Genomic DNA, 17,590 nt, shown 5'->3' on the forward strand with positions numbered 1-17,590 from the left:
CTCCATCTTACCCCAGACTTGCTCAATAAATGTTCTTTCTGTTGTCATACTGAATGTAACCCCAAACCATGATTTTTTTTCTTCACCAAACTTGACTGATTTCTTGAAGAACCTTGGGTTCATTTAGGTTTCAATAGGTCTTCTGCAGTATTTGATGAGGGGGATGCGGTTCAACAGATGATTCATCAGAAAATCTCCCTTCTGCCACTTTTCCAAATGATCAACTAGAAGTCAAGTTATTATTTGTTGCTCTAACAACTGGGATTGGCGACAAGACTTTTGTCAGGTAGTGTAGATGTTTGCTCTAAATGACAAATGACAAATCCAGAATTTTCAAGAGTTCTCTTAACCTCATCTATATTTATTGAATCTGTTCAACTGAAGGAATCTGTAAAGAAAAGCTACAGCTTTAAGACATTAGCAACCAAGACGAGACATCTTGCCCACACACATACACATGCACACAAACAAACAAATCAATAAATAGAGGGAACAAAGAGAGCTCCACACACGCCACTCACAAAAACAAGGCCTTCAGACAAAAGAGCCTCTGTTTCCTGCGTGTTAACATGACTCACACACACACACACACACACACACACACGCACACACACACACACACACACACACACACACACACACACACACACACACACACACACACACACGCAAGAGTTCTTTTCTTTTCTTTCTCACAATAAATATTTAGCCTACACCCTGACTTCAAGTCTAAAACACACAAAAAAATGATCTAATTTAAAACTAATCTGTACTAACACTTTAAACGGATGTAATGAACGCTTCTTGAAAGTTTTCAAATGAATCATACTTTTTTTAAACTAACTTTTCCTATGTTTTTGTTTAAGCTTTTGGAATAAAAACCAAGTTACTTGTTGTAGAACTGAGCTCAAACTCAATCTAGAAGCAAACAGTACAAATAACAGGTCTTCCAGCAGTAACCACACTCAGAATAAAATCCAATACCCAAGTCTGACAAACACAGGAGTAAGAAATGAGAGCCCTTACCTGGCATCACATCACAGATGGGGACGAGACGGGTGTGTTCGAGACTAGCAAAATTACACAGCTGTTTGCCGTCGATGATCCCATCCCAGTCTCCAATGGGATTGTCCTGAGGGCGAGAGGTACAGCACCCTATTACTGCACCTGACCTAGATCATCCCACAAAGCCTCACATCCACAACACTGTCATTTCCAGCTCAGAATAAACAATTCCAAACAAAGCTTGGCCTGTCTCTATCGGCTAATGAAAATCTTCATCTGCGTTCCTGCTGTGACCCAGACAAGACCCATCTTTTCTACTAACTGAAAGCTATAATTCTCTAATGGCTACACGACACAACCTACACTATCATCTGAAAAAAACTGTGTCTAAACACACACCCTTTACATGCCAGAACTCTGCATATATCTAATGTACATCCCTTTTTTAACCAAAAAAAAAAAGCTAATTCATCAACTAATCTGCTTGGTGTAGATTTAAATATTAAAAGCTTTATGCTCTAATAAGAATACATGCATTTACAAAGTAAACAAACTCAAAGATAAAGTTCTGTCCTGTTAAACTCTATACTCAGCTACACTATTTAGATCTCGGAGACGGCGAGTCCAGCCAAGCTGTGCTCAGAGAGCAGTGAGAGCTTTACAGAGGAGACAGAAACAAAGGCTGAAAAGAGGAGAACAGTGGAATGGCGTGTGTTGGTTGTGTCTTGTGTGAGCATTTGGCAGAACGCCATTATGGTGGTCACACAGAGCAAACTGAGCCGTCTCTACACCTCTTCAACTCTTTTTTTCCTTTCTGATGTGTCTGAATCGAGGTGAACCAAACTATTTTCGCAATAAAAAAAATTACATTTAGAAGTATGAGGTGGGTACGATTTTTAAAATATTTTTATGTGTTATAAAGCTTCTTGCTGACATACCTTACACATTAATCACATTAATTTAGAGATATGCTAATGTAAAGTTTACATTACTTAACTGTTTTTCAGTGTAACGTATTTTAAAATGCAAAACTGATTTTATGATTGCAAAGCTGAATTATCCTGTCTTTAGTGACATGCTATAATTTGATGCTCAAGAAACAGCTTATTTCAAAGGTTTTTTGATGATTTTAAAACTAAATGATTTATGTTAATAAGAAATGTTTGTAAAAATAATTACTGGACATTTTTGAACAAATTATTGTGTTCTGGCTATTAAAAAAAAAGTATTATTTTTAAAATAAAAAAATACATCTTAACAACCCTAATGTTTTTAGGATGCACAATATAATGAAAGCATATTTTGTTGTCTGACATTACAGAGTTTTTTGTTTTAGTTGTTTTATAAGTCGCTGAAAATATTATATATATATATATATAAATATTATATTATATATATATATATATAAATATTATATTATATATATATATATATATATATATATATATATATATATATATATATATATATATATATATATATATATATATAAGTATAGTATTTTTATTTATTTATATTTTAGATTTAGCTGTGAATGCAAGTGAACACTCACTTCATATTTAAAACACTAATAGATAAATCAACACTTAATCCTTTCAAATCTTTGATAAAACATACTGCGCAATATAATGTACAGCTGAAGTCAGAATTATTAGCCCCCCCTGAATTATTCGCCCCCGTTTATTTTTTTCCCCAATTTCTGTTTAACCGAGAGCAGATTTTTTTTCAACGCATTTCTAAACATAATAGTTTTAATAACTAATTTATAATAACTGATTTATTTTATCTTTGCCATGATGACAGTAAATAATATTTGACTACTTCTAAACTTCTATACAGCTTAAAGTGACATTTAAAGGCTTAACTAGGTTAATTAGGTTAACTAGGCAGGTTAGGGTAATTAGGCAAGTTATTGTATAATGATGGTTTGGTCTGTAGACTAGCGAAATAAAAATAGCTTAAAGGGGCTGATAATTTTGACCTTAAAATGTTTTTTTTTTAATTAAAAACGACTTTTATTTTAGTTGAAATAAAACAAAATAGACTTACTCCAGAAGAAAAAATATTATCCAGAAGAAAAAAAATTCTGAGCTCTGTTAAACATCAATTGGAAAATATTTACAAAAGAAAAATAAATTCAAAGAGGGGCTTATAATTCTGACTTCAACTGTATGTGTGTAGCTCACAGCCATTATAATAGCCAACTCTACAATGGCCAAAAGATTTAAGTATTATATCTTCATTTTAAAAACTAATAGCAAATAATATATCAGTTATCAGCCTATATATGAATGCAGTGCATGCACCTTTAGTAATTCAATTTAAAAAACACTTCTGAAATATATGACTATCCTGAAAATATTACTGAACAAAAACTAAAATACCAAAGGTGACCTACTATGCAAAATATCACTTTTATATGGGGTTTAAACACAATCGTATGGCAACAGTGTGTGAATATAGCCAGCCACTAATGGTAAAAATGAATTAATTTTATTTTTTATAATTACACTTTATAAAAACAGTCTGCAGAAACACTTTGATTGACCTTCTCCCTTTGTACATGTTTTCGGAGGGGAGAAGCCTCGCCAATTAGTGACAATCTCTCCCTCATTAGCATAGACACCCCTGAATGAGAAGCAGCCATCTGATATTAGAGTTTTGAATCTGCCACTATGCTGACACATAGGCATTTAAAGCTCCACCACCTTTGAAAAGAAGACTGGCAACACAATCTCATTTGAATTTAAAGAGACAGTCACCAGAACACCACAATTTGAATCAAAGACTAAAAGGTGCAGCTTTAAAGAGTTAGAAAATATTATTTGTGTGGTTTTTTAACTGAAAATTGACATACTGTACACACTCTAGGGACTTCAGAGACTTATTTTACATGTTGTAAAACGGGGCATAATAGATCAGCTTTAAAACATGCAATGATAACTTGATAACATTAATCAGCATCTGAAAAACTGAATGAATTTACCATATCAACGCCAACGTAGTATCCGAGACTCTCATTGCCAGGCAGTAGGTCACAGAAAATAACAGTGCCCCGTTCCGGTCCTTCCCGAGTCTGTACCAAGACTCGAGAGTTGATCTCCAGCGGTGGTGCTTCACCTTCCTCTTCCGGGTCATTATCCTCCAGCGTCACACGATCCACCTCCAACTCCTCGTCTTCCCAGAGCTCAAGTTTATCCAGTGCAACAAAGACTCCACATTCATCTTCACAACGAAACAGCTGCTGACCCTGATAAGAACCCTCTGTGAAACCTTGACCCCGACCCTCCTCCTGCAAGAGATTCGCAGAGGATAAAAAGGCATTACACACAACAGCACAGGCATCAGTTCTCACATAAATATGTCACGCATTTGCCATTTGAACAAAAGATACTGTGACTTGTGATGGTAAATCTGAGACTGGCCTTCACCCACACAACCAACCCACTGGCTTAAGTTATGCCACCTCCAAAACTCTCAGTTAAGCCCTGGAGTAAAACACGGCAGTGTAAAATGGAAAACTTGTCCAGATAATGCAATACATTTGTGGAAGCCTACTGTCTAAAAACATTTGAGTAAATGAACATATTTTTAATGTTAGTAGAGCCTAATATCATTTTACACAAATATAAAGAATTTGTATCAGTAAGATTTAGTGTATCGCCGCCAATGGTGTAGCGGTTAGTGTGTCGACACATAGCACTCCGGTGTTCTCAGTGACCAGAGTTTGATTCCCGCCTCAAGGTCCTATTAGACTATACATTTCCTGTTCGATAAATAGACAATTATAATATGTCTTTTAGATGTTAATTTAAAATATTCCTAAAACAGACCTTTTTAAAGGTGTTTATCAAATCTTTATACACAGTAGTTGTTTTCCAGTCCAAACGATAGGTGTGGTACTTGGCTGGGAGGTGTCTCTCATTTCCCACAGCCCTTCAGTCTTGGCCCAACCCAACTAACTTTTGCTCAGAACTTGAAATCTGCTTCTATGCAGTTTAAAGCATACCTGTCAACATTTCTCTGTAAAATTACAAGATTTGCAAATACAGGATTAACGATATGATGAATTACAGGAGTTTTCTGGGAGAAATAACAAAACGGGAGGGTGCTTCCATTACCACCATTTCCGTTCACACCACGCAGGAGCTGTCAATATCCCGTCACATCAACACCCTGTTGAAAAAGGCCCATCAGCATCTCTCAGCATCGATATCGCAATGTGATTATTCGCAATAGTCACATCGCGAGTATACGCAATGTTGAGTCTGGATTATAATGGATCATTTAAATGTGTTTTTTCGAAGCCTGTGACTGTATGAGGATTTTATTTCTATAGCATTCAGACATAATAAATTGTACTTTTTGTAACTTCAATAAAGATGAATATTTGAAATTATTTATACAACAAACACTACACAGCGTTATTTTAAATTTGATTGTTCAATTGCTGTATACCTGAATACTGTTTGAGTTCTCGGAAAACAATAAAACACTGTTTATTTCAGTTGTATCTTTTTCTTTATTGCATTTATGTAAGCTTTTGAATTGTTTATTATTTTGTATGCCCTACATAATCCTCCCAATCCATCTAATATTATAAATTCTCTCCAAATAGAGAGATTCAACTCATCTGGTGAAATTGGATTCTTATCGCAATTTACATGGCAAAATATCGAAATGTTCGATTTTCCCAATATCGTACAGCCCTACCTCAGATACCTGAGAGACTTCAAACTGCTCCTCAGGGTGTTTAGGAACTTTTGTTCCTGCACCACAGAGATCATCCTGACGGCAAACATCACAACTTGATTCACGAACAGCACCATGTGGGACAAAAGAGCCCTACAGAGGGTGGTGCGGCCAGCAAAGCGCATCATCTGCACCAAGCTCCTCGAGCTGCACCCAATCTACAGCAAACAGTGTTGGATCAAAGCCAGGAAGATTGTGAAGGACCTCAGCCACCCCAATAATGCACTGTTCTCTCTGTAGCATTCAGGAAAAACGCTTTTGTTTCCTGAAGGCCAACATAAAAAGACTGAGGAGAAGCTTCTTTCTTTAGGCGATATAGTCTCTTGGTCAGACTAATACACAAGACTGAAACATGTTTTTTTTTTTTGCACATTTTATGGGCACTTATGAACATTGCACATTTGCACATGCATGCGCTTTGAACACTTACTGAGTATATATTGTGTTCTAGTGCTGGGGTTCCCAGACTTTTCAGCCTACGACCCCCAAAATATCAATTCCAGTTACTCGGGACACCCACTATCCTCGGAAGTGGTTATAAACATAAATATTGTACAAAATGATACACACACATCAAAAAGCCTATATAAACATGAGCATATTGACAACACAAAGTGCAACAATCTAAAAACAAGACTTGTTATAGTCAGTTATTATTTTATTTAATAGAAACCTCACCAAATGAGACTGGTGGGCACAATGTTTACAGCAAAAGTCTAATCTTGTTTTATTTTTGGAAACCACCACTTGGAGATCATCCTCCATGTTCATTCATGGTCTTTATTTTTGATGTAGCCTATGCGAGTGCCGTAAAGGTGTCAAAGTTTAACATTGTGCCGTAAAATCAATCTGCTGCAACTGACGCTATTACTGTGTTAATATAACACTCACGGTAGAGGTCGCAATCCAATGGAAAAAAAAAAAAACAAAACTAATCGAAAGGCTGATGGGTTTTTATTTGCACATTGTTTTTTTTAAAAGAACTATTAAATACTATTTTAATCTTCTGACGGTTATGAATAAAATATGGTCATTCTAATAGTTCTTTGATTTTTGGAAATCACCAAGCGACCTTCGCTCATCGTCCCGCGACACCCACTTTGGGAACCACTGTTCTAGTGTACTCCATACAGGTGGGTGAGCTTGACAAACCACCTCTAGGATGCACTCCTTCCTCTCTTATGCAGCGGGCACTTTGTTAAAAACAATTCTAACATCTTGTTTGTACAGATAAGCTCTTTAATATTTTTATATTTTGTCAAATTTTTTCTGCAACCACTTACTCTATATCTAAAGACTTTAAATAATTTATATTTGCTTTTATTTTCTATTGCATAACTTCTTTTTCTCCAAATTTAGATTCTTATTTTTGTTATTATTATTGTTGTTATTTTTTTTAAGATCATGAGCGGTTGGGTAAGCATTTCACTGTATATCATATGACAAATAAAATTTGAATTTAAAAACTAAAATTTGAGATGGGTGTGACACTGCAGACTCCTGGAAAAATGGGTGTGTTGGCAGGTATGGTTAAATTTATTCTCCCTCAAGTGGTTCCAAGCCTTTATGAGATTCTTTTTTTTTTCAGCTGAACATAACAGACAATATTTTGAAGATGTTAGAAACCAGTAACCATTGACATCCTTAGTACTGTAGGAAAAACATATACTATGGAAGTCTGATTGCAGCTTTCCAGCATTCTTGCAAATATCCTATGTTGTGTTCATCAGAAGAACAAAACAGACTTTGAAAAAAGTGGAGGATGAGTAACTGAGTTTTTCATATAACATGCTTCATATAACAGAGTTCATATAACATGCTTCTATTGGAGTACAATGAACTTTTTAATTATTGGAGTAAAATTGACTCAATTCATTTAGGTTTTACAGTGTAACGATCACACTAGGGCTGGGCGATAAAATCGGTATCGGTATTTATTGACTGAACATTATTGTCATATAATATCGATGATAAAAAAGTTTCAGTATGTAGTTTCGATAAGAAGCGCTATAGTTTTATTAAAATGTGGCTGCTTGGGTGCGACGTGCACATGGTGTGCAAACGGCGCGCACATAACATGCGAGCATTTTTCAAGTACACCTATTTGAAAAACATCTGAACTTTTCAGAATGCTGGGAGTGCACCGCGATTCATGCAAGTACAACCAACCAATCCGCTTCACACTTTGGATGGAATATGCACATTTCAGTCATGGCAGACCAATTACCTCAGATAAACACAGCGCACCCAAACACTGCAGTGCTTTTTACTTTTTTCCATAAACTTGTATCTAAGCGGCAGCAATAGTTTCTCCATTTGTCATCCTCTAATGGTGACCTAGTTATGAGAGACGCCAGAGAAAATGGTGACGCACGCTCTCGTGCTTGTCACTTCAGGTCAGAATATCAACACATGCGAAAATGAGTGCGGTATAGCAGCAGTGAGGAGATTGTAAATGAAAAAGCATGTAAAGATGCCGCCAGAGTGGCTTTTTGGTTTCTTTTCTTGTGCAACTTCAAAATTTGTAATGTTGCAATATGTATTTGAATAATGATGGTTAGTTCCTTTACTTGAAAGCTCTGATTTAATTATCATAATTTGTTTTGTTTACGGAGTTTGAGGTTTACTGTATCATTATTTTTCACACCTTATGGATGTTGATCTACCTTTACCATTACATCTTTGTTTAAAACTATTTGCCTATGTAATGTTGGTAAATTAAAATAAAGTGGTTAAATAAAAAAAATGAATATTCCTAAATATTTTGTTAAAAAATATTCAATAATTATCTATATCGAATGATATGAAACATGATATTTTGATCTTTTTTTTTTTTTAAGTTATTACCCAGCCCTAGATCACACACTTTAAGAGCAAACGTGAGCCCAATCCCAGATATGCACTATCAAACAAGACAAACAGTTTTACTCACCAGCAGTTCGACACCAAACCAGATCCCACTCAGCGCTCGATCAGGCAGCAAAGCTCCTTTAAAGCGGACAACGCCTGGAAGAGGCTCATCACCTGACCTAAGCTGCACTCGAACTTTTGACCCACAGTTGATGTCGCGGGCCCTGTCCAGACGCGACCTGTTGCACAGCAGGCTGTAACGCTCTTCACAGTTTGTGATGGGGAACAGCAGCTCCGCCAGCTTCTCCTCGAGCTCCATCACATCCCGTTCATCCACGCTCACCACTACATTGGTCTGGTCCAGGATACGTAGGCTGCGTTTACCTTTGCTGGCTGGGATTGTGCGTCCGAGGCTGTTGCGCTCCTGGCAGGCCTGACCTAGGCTGCCGCGTGGGATGCGCAGAGTCTTCTGGCCTGGCCTTTCCACCGTGCATTCCTTCACCACAATGTAAAAGCGCCAATCGTCCCGGAAACTGCCCGCTGGCTTCTCCTGGCTCCATAGCGTAGAGCTCATGGCTGCATAGCAGGAGTGGGTTGAAGATGACAGGAACACACGATAAGCGTCAGAGGGTCGTCTGGGGTCAGTTTGACCAGGAAGTGGGAGATTTCATGACCTTTTTAATAGGATGGATGGACTGAACAGACATAAAGTGCTGGAAAAAAAGCATTTAGAATGTGGTTAGTCTTTGTTTGAGATTGGTCTGTTTTTAGCTCAGTATTTCTAATAAAATGTTTATGTCTGTCACAGAGAAACCCCAATTTAACACATTCAATTTGGATACACAAACACATTCATGGATAAAAATGAGACTGCATGGGATAGATTTATAGTCATAGATTTCATAGGTTCAAAGATATTTCTTTTTTATGAAAAGATGTTTCATCAGCTGAACAGCCTTGTTTTCGTTACTGTCAAAAAATAAATAAGGGTCTATATGAATAAAAACATTCTACAATAATGGAAATGATCATTGTCTCTGCATACTAGTGCTGTACAATATATAGTTTCTGCATGGACATTGCAACTTGCGATTCTTCAATAGTCCAATCGCAGGATCTGCACTGTCAAGTTGGGATTGTAATTAACCAGAAACCTAAATTCACAACAAATCATTTGTGAAGTCATTGTAAAGTTTAACCATTATCTAATAGTGTGAAAGATTGTACCTACAGTACTTGGATGTGCTTTAAGGTCTAAATTTTGACTAAGATTTAAAGCAAATATAAACCATTTGGGCATGACAAATTATAAAGTTTGCCACTTTAACAAAATTAGGTCACCCTTTATTTTGATGGTCCATTTGTTGAATACAAGTTACATTGCAAATAATTCTCATTAGATTATTAGTTGACTGTTAGGTTGGGGTTAGTGTAAGTTGACATGTACTTGCAAAGTTTCTTATAGTCAGTTTAATGCATGTTGAAGGAGCAGTATTAGCAGATATTAAGCAGACAGTCTACTAATACTCAAATGGACCATCAAAATAAAGGGTTACCCAAAATTAATTGTTTAATTATTTGTACAATAAACGCTATTTTTACTTTTGATTATTAAATACTCATTGTAAAAATACAGGGTTCCACACAATTGATTAATGTCAGGATAACATGAAGGAATGAAGTTCAATTAGTTTTTACAATTTTAAGTGAATTGAACATCAAAAAAATAAGTTGTCCCAAAAAGACTCAAGAATTGTGTTTCAGCTCATTTTAAATAAGTAGTTTGAACAAACAGCAAACGTCATCAAAAACCATTAAAGTGCTCTTAATTTCTTTGTTATATTGTTTTCATCCGTGCTTTACTTAATTTTGATTTTGTATGTTAATGGATCATTTTTATCTTTTATGCAGATACACTTCCCTACAAAATCATCCCAATCAATGTGAAACTATGAATTCTTTACTAACAGTTACTAAAGTCACATTGTGAAATCATATTCACATCACAATACATTTCACTGAAAAACAAAATATCGCAATGTCAGTTTTTTCCAATATCGTGCAGCCTTACTGCATACTAACAATGATGATAACCATGACACTTAAGTTCACCCCAAAAAATGAAAATTACCTCATCATTTACTCTCTACACTTGCATTTTGGGTATACACAGGGCAAACAAAGTTGAAGTTGATGGTTACCAGCATGTAAGCATTTTCATGAATTTATTTGATAATAACGTTAATACAATTCTCGAGTTCTGACAATTCTTGGGTAAGTCATGAAAGTAATAACAGAAACCCTCCTTTATGACGTACAGGTCTTCACTTATTTGATCAGACCGCTACTCAATTTATTAAAACGGTTTCATTAGTCTCATACACAGATGTGTAAAATAAAAGAACATACAATGTTATCTACCAATGATTAAATTGATGTTAAACCACAGACAATATAGGACAGATAGAGAAAACAACAATTTACCATTTACTTGTTGATTCAATGCCAAAAAAATTTAATTCAACAACCAAGTGCACTTGCCCAGTTGCATGTAACTTGAAGCAGTTTGTATGATCATATTACAACCAGGTTAATTAACTCAATCAGTCAGAAATACACATATATATTTATTCCCAGATTAAAGTTAAAGAAGCACAATTTATGATAACATCAGTCAGATTGTAGTTTTTCCTTTCACATAGGACCCATATTATAGAGATGCTGACAACCATTTTTTGCCTTTTTTTCGATCAAGGAGATAAATAGGAGCTGTACTTGCATGACTGGAAATAGCTGTCTGGGGGCGTTACAATTGTGGCCACCAACTGAACTGACTTGCCTAAGGGACTTTGGTACCCTTCATGACACCGCCTAAAATTACCAGCTCTGACCAATCCTTCCTGCTGTCCTCAAGGGAACTAGCAGTCAGCCACTAAGATATGCTATAATATTACTATAATTATCAACTTAAGATGAAAATTCATCTGAAATTTGTTTAGAAGCTTGCAAGTATTGACTGGCTGAGATACCCTTAACCTCAAAAGCCAAGACCAAACAAACTCAGCATGTAAGACCTACATTAAACATGGATTTACTTGCATCAAGGATAAACATGGGTTTGTGGTGATCATAGCACATTTTGGAGGATTTATTACTGGCTGTCAAGAATCCAAACCAATTTGTATTCCAACAGAAAACCAATTTTATGTTGTGTTTTTCAACAAAATGATTGAAGAAATTTTATTTTGCTTACTTTGTAGCATAGAAAGTTCTAGAGCTTGAACATGATCTTGGTTACGGTTGGCTCGATAGACGATGCCATTGACCATCGCGGTTGGCCGATAGACATCACGATGCTGAGCCGGCATTATGATCCTCCGCCCTGCCTGCGTTGCAGGAGCAACTCGCTCGCGAAAAATACACACTTAGGCCTCGTTTACACTAATACGTCTTAGTTTTAAAATTGCATTTAAGAACAAAAACGATCCATATCCACACTGGCGTTTCACCTAGGCATGGGCTGGTATAAGATTCTGATGGTATGATAACCTTGGATAAAAATATCACGGTTTCACGGTATTGTGATTACTGCTCTAAAATATATTCTTTAAATGTCTGGGTAAAAACCAACAACATTTTTTTCCCCTTTGAAAACAATATATTTTATTTTTTGAATGAGTTATAATATTTTGGAGCAGTAAACATGTCAGGCTGAATAATTCAAATTCATTAGTTTCAAAAACTCAGATTTCTGTACAATTTTAAATGGCATCTTTGGATATTTTTGCAGCTAAAGATACTGTTGTCCTGAAAAAAAGTAAAGAAAAAATTCTTTCACATACCTTAGAAACGGTACTACAGAAAAATTTGGTGGTTTTAAAACCATTGAAAATGATTCTCATCTCATGCCTAGTTTCAGCTAGCTTTTCTGAACAGATCTCCACTGAAAATCCACATCACGCGACCACACACACACACTTTGGCATGCGCTGCAGCATATGCGCACGTCTGAGCTCCAGGCAGTCAGAGGGTGCTTTGAGCACAAAATCCCAGTGCACGTCAGACAGTTTATCAAGGATGTACCGCTGGATCACTTCTCACTATAGATGTTAAAGGTGATATTTAAATAATCTTGCCTCTATCTAACAACTCTTTGGTCTTTTGAATCTATCAGGTAACGTGTCACAGTGTCAGTACACTGCTTCAATCTTTCGCTTTCATGCTTGTACTGTCATTTTAGTGAAAACCTCAGATGCTGTTGGTTGGTTCCTGTTGTTTGTGCAACTTTTTTACCAACCAAGTTTGTTGACGGCATTATAACGACACAGATCACTCTGCATATTCATGACAGAGTCCCGTGGAAAATGTGATTGACAGGTGGTAATTTGTGTGTAACTTATATTTATTTATTTATGATTTTGTTATGGGAAAAACAAAGACCATGCGGGTCAGGTAGTTGAAACGGCAGGTTACAAATAATCATTCATGAATAATTAATTCACCACCACCTATGACAACGATGCCATCGTCCATCATGATGTTTCACATTAGACATTGTACGATACCAAATTTGTCGACATCGCCCACCCCTAATCTTGATTGTTCAAATTAAAACAAATGACACGAATGTTAGTCAACCTAAAAGTGAAAACTCTGTCATCATTCACATATTTATAAACCGGTTTCAATTTTTGTTTCATATCTGCGACACAAAAAATTGTGTGTTATTTAAATATCTTCTTTTGTGTTTTATAATTACATGAGACTAAGCAAACAATGACAGAATCTTCATTCCTGAGTAAACTATTACGTGAAGCAACATCACATGATGACAACCAGTGACTTGACTAACTGGCATGCTTCATCAATGACCACGATATTACAATAACCAGCTGTAGACACACTTGTATCAGCACAGACTGTGTGACTGTTTGGATTTTCCCCAGCAGCAGGGGAATTCACACAGAAAATTAAATCTCACTCTGAGCTTCCTGTATGCACAATAATGCTGCACAAATACCACTACTGCACAATGACTAAAATCAAGAAAATATGAGACAGGGGACGCTCTGCTGCATGACAGTTTACTGATACTGCACGTCATCAGCTTCTGTCTGAAATGTAAGATGTAGCAGTGACAAAAGATCCACTGTATCAGGTAGTAGTTCTGAAAATGCTAGCAAGTTTTTGACAAATGTATATCTTTGTCTATGATGTTTTATATGACTAAGCTTACTTGATTCCAAATCATTTAAATCAATAAGGTCTATAAACCTTTAACAAATAAACCTCATCTCATTATTGACATTATTCTTCAATGCAGAAGTGCGCTCGTTTTTTATGATTATTTTAAAACTTCAGACTTTGCCTATGGGAGAAATGACTAGGAATGATAAACTGCATAAAACGGTCAAACTACTTTCTCTACAAACAAGTGTTTGCATGACTATACAGACAAAGCAGAATAATATAATAAGAAAATATCAGTTTGCAACATCAAGCAGCATAATGAGCTGTTTTTAACATCTAAAAATGAATGGAAGTGAATGAGACCGGAAGTCTCCAGCCAAAAAAAAATCAAATGGCTGCGCCTGCTCATATGGGGGAGTAGTAAATTAGTGTTATCCATTTTTTCAGCAGTGTTGATTCTACTATTATGTTTCTCATTTACTTTTCCCATAACAAATATTTTTTTTAGGTCTTTTAAAAAGGATTATGGTCTATAAACCAAACCAGTCAGCTATGATGTAAAACAAAACTTTACTAATTTTCATGCGAAGCCAAGAAGTTTATGGGAAAAAAAGTACAATGTTGTACTAATACCTTAAATGAGTGAAAAAAATACAATCCTAAGTATTAAGTAAGCATTATGACTGACATAAAAACAACTGAGAAAGACAACTAATAATGTAACTACTGTTATTTGCTGTATACACAAACATATTTTAAGTTTTGATTTAGAGTGCAAGAAGGTCAACTTGACTGCGTCATTTGCAGTGCTTCATGGAGATCTATTTGACCTGATTTGCTCACTGCAGCACTTTGGTGGAAATTTTCTGTAATGTAGTTTCTGCATAATTCTGCTCATACATTTGATTGTTTTAAAAATAAATTAACTTACTGCAAAAGGTTAAGCAGTTAAAAATAACTTTCCCTATGGAAAACCTGGACTTCTTGTGCTCTATGCAGGGTTCACATATGTCATGGAATTTCTTTAATGAATATCAGGGAATTTTAAAAGTTCCAAACCAGATGTTAAAAGTGCAAAAATTTTATAGTTTTTAAGTCATGGAATGTTTTTGTTTGATGCTTCAAATTATTGTTTCTTATATTGCGCTGTTTCAAGCCCATTGTTATGTTTAGGTAGGCATGGGACGAAGGTTTACTATGATTTGGAAATGTCAAAGTTTTAAAAGCACTGGAATTTTCTGTTATACTGATGCTAAGGTATATGTAGAGTTTTATTTTTTATGTCTTGTAAAGAAATCTGTGTTTTTGAAACTAATAAAGAGAGCAGAAGTCAATGATTTGTTTTACTATTTAGCCTGACATCTTTACTACAAAATATTATAAATGTCTCCTAAAATAAAATATACTCTGTTCAATGGGGAAAAGGTTTGGTTTGTTTTGTTTACCCAGACATTTAAAAATAACTTATTTTTAGAGCAGTAATTACAATAGACCCTTTACACGAGCCTGTTATGACGCGTCATCAGTCTCTTAAATCCTTGAAAGTTTTTAATATTTACATTTTTTAAAAACGTATGAACATTTATATGTATTTAGGTATGTATTATATCATCTTTGCTTCAAGTTACAAAAAAAAAAGAATTACCACTTGAGCGAGGCATTTCTAACGCAGTGTCTATGGGACAGGATAGCAAATTTGACATTATTCTCATCTATGGCTGCCGTCATCAGTGTCACACATTTTTGTCCCTTTTCTGAAAGTCTTTAAAACATCATTGTGGAGATTTTCTTTTATTATTTGAGCAAATAAGACTGTAAAAAAAACTAATTGTTGTATTCTCCCATTCACTGCACTCTAAGTTTTCCCAACTATGATGATTCCCGCTACTGAGAAACCCGGAAATGTGAAAAGGGTCTATTCCTTGATACCATAAAACCATGGTATTTTTGTCCAAGGCTATCATACTGTCAGAAACGTATACTGGCTCATGTCTATGTTTAGGCTATTTATCAACTCTATTTTACTCCTTTTACTCTCAACAATTGGCAGTCACTTCAGTCAAATGCAGGGACCAGACTAACATGGCAGGATAATATAAACTTTAGGATTACCCAAAAAGAATTATTGAAGAATTAATACTTCAAAGACTGGGTGTGAAACGTAGACAACAGAAAAGCTAAATGTAAAGTCCCATCGAGTTATCAAATATGGAAGAGGGGGCACTTTGCAGCCACACAAACAGTAAATATCACATCATTAATAATAAATAATCCATTGTTGTTCTTATAGTGACTATAAAAGTCGTGTAAAAACTATATATTCAAGCTAAAACCATATTAATACTGTTTTTTATTTTACCATATTACTTTAATATTATATTATTCATATACAAACACAACTGCAACCTGTCTTATTCATTAAGTCATTAAATTCAGCTTCTTAGTCGGTGAACATCAGGAAATTTAATGATTAGCTTAAAGTGGAAAACCTGTCGTGTATATAGCACTTATTTGGATTGTTCTTTTGTTTTGAGACAATCCCCTGATCCAAGAGGCATGTAACATGTAAAACATGTAAAACAGGGCCCTCTAAAATATAACATAGTTAGATACCACATCTCTAAACATTACTGATAAACACTGCAAGGCGCTCTCCAGAGACAACGTTAATGCTGACTGTCTTTGCCTGCACATCCATTAATATTAAACAGAAAGTCATCTTTAAACATGAAGCTTTGTCAACACAGGAGAGCTGGGAAAGCCCAGTTGTAATACCAACTTATAAGCAACATAAACATACTTTCTTATGAGCAATCACTGTTTTTATGACGTAACACATCCAATGTAAACACCAGCTCAGCGTTATGCACTTCATCAATACTGCTGGATGAAAACGATGCAGCAGAGATGGACAGGCCTTACAGTAAAACACAATGATTAGGTACAAGACGCAAACTGCCCCCCTCTCTGTTAGCTGTTACTCCTAGAGCTATATTAGATATAATGTGATCGTTGGATAACGCTGTGTTGTCATGCACCATCAGTGGATATGGTTACAATCAAACATCCACAGCTGATCAAGTCTCAGAGTCGGACTGTAACGTTGTAGGTAAACAGGTGACATCAGCACGAGCTCATCATCAAACTCCTCTTACCTGACGTTTAAATATCCCGGTTTCAGCCGTCCGCCTTCGATGGCATTTGGAGAGAGATTATTCCAGTCAAGCTCTCGTGGCGCTGTTAGTGATGATGGTGTTTATTTGACATTGTCGGATGGGCTCAGTTCAAGTCAGCTCTCACTCCGCATTACTACCGGTTAATGGAGGGACAGCCGCCTCCTCTTCGCACTTCAAACAGGCTAGAAACAATCTCGATCGAGACGAAGACGAAAACACGGGGGGAAGAATCCGATAATACTGGTTAAAGCCGAGGTCGTTGCTAAATTTCTAATAAGTGTGGGTATTATTTACAGTGTGTGTGATTGTGTGAAATCAAACGTGCTACGGAACTAGAGAGAAACTTGTTTTCCTATTGGCCAGGGAGTGACAGCTACGGCTTTCATTGGTCTTTTTAGTTGTCTTTTACATAACCCCGCCTCCTGGCCTGGGGTTTTCCAGTAGTTTGGTTGAGAAAATTGAGGAACTGGCTGTGTGACAGGTTGTGCATGAAGGCTTATTCCTTTTCTGTTCTTTCAAGGATATAAATTTGAATTCCTGCAACAAATGTTATATAATCTAATTTGCCTAAAAGTATTTTGTTTTTACACCATGCTTTACATGGAACTTACGTGTAA

The 17,590-nt window shown here is 35.9% G+C and overlaps 1 protein-coding gene across 2 annotated transcripts in view; it reads right to left on the minus strand.

Annotated features, from left to right (window-relative positions):
* Positions 1-17,291, minus strand: part of cylda (cylindromatosis (turban tumor syndrome), a) — a 46,933-nt gene extending 29,642 nt beyond the window's left edge. For both annotated transcript variants that reach the window (XM_056461791.1, XM_056461790.1), the window contains exons 1-4: positions 16,953-17,291; positions 8,690-9,320; positions 3,992-4,297; positions 1,027-1,132 (exon numbers count right to left, since the gene is read on the minus strand). In XM_056461791.1, coding sequence (XP_056317766.1) covers positions 1,027-1,132; positions 3,992-4,297; positions 8,690-9,181 — 904 coding nt within the window. In that variant the 5' untranslated portion in view covers positions 9,182-9,320; positions 16,953-17,291. The remainder of the gene's footprint in view (positions 1-1,026; positions 1,133-3,991; positions 4,298-8,689; positions 9,321-16,952) is intronic.
* Positions 17,292-17,590: the final 299 nt, after the last annotated feature.

Source organism: Danio aesculapii, chromosome 7, assembly GCF_903798145.1.
Source record: "Danio aesculapii chromosome 7, fDanAes4.1, whole genome shotgun sequence".
In the NCBI taxonomy this organism is placed as follows: domain Eukaryota; kingdom Metazoa; phylum Chordata; class Actinopteri; order Cypriniformes; family Danionidae; genus Danio; species Danio aesculapii.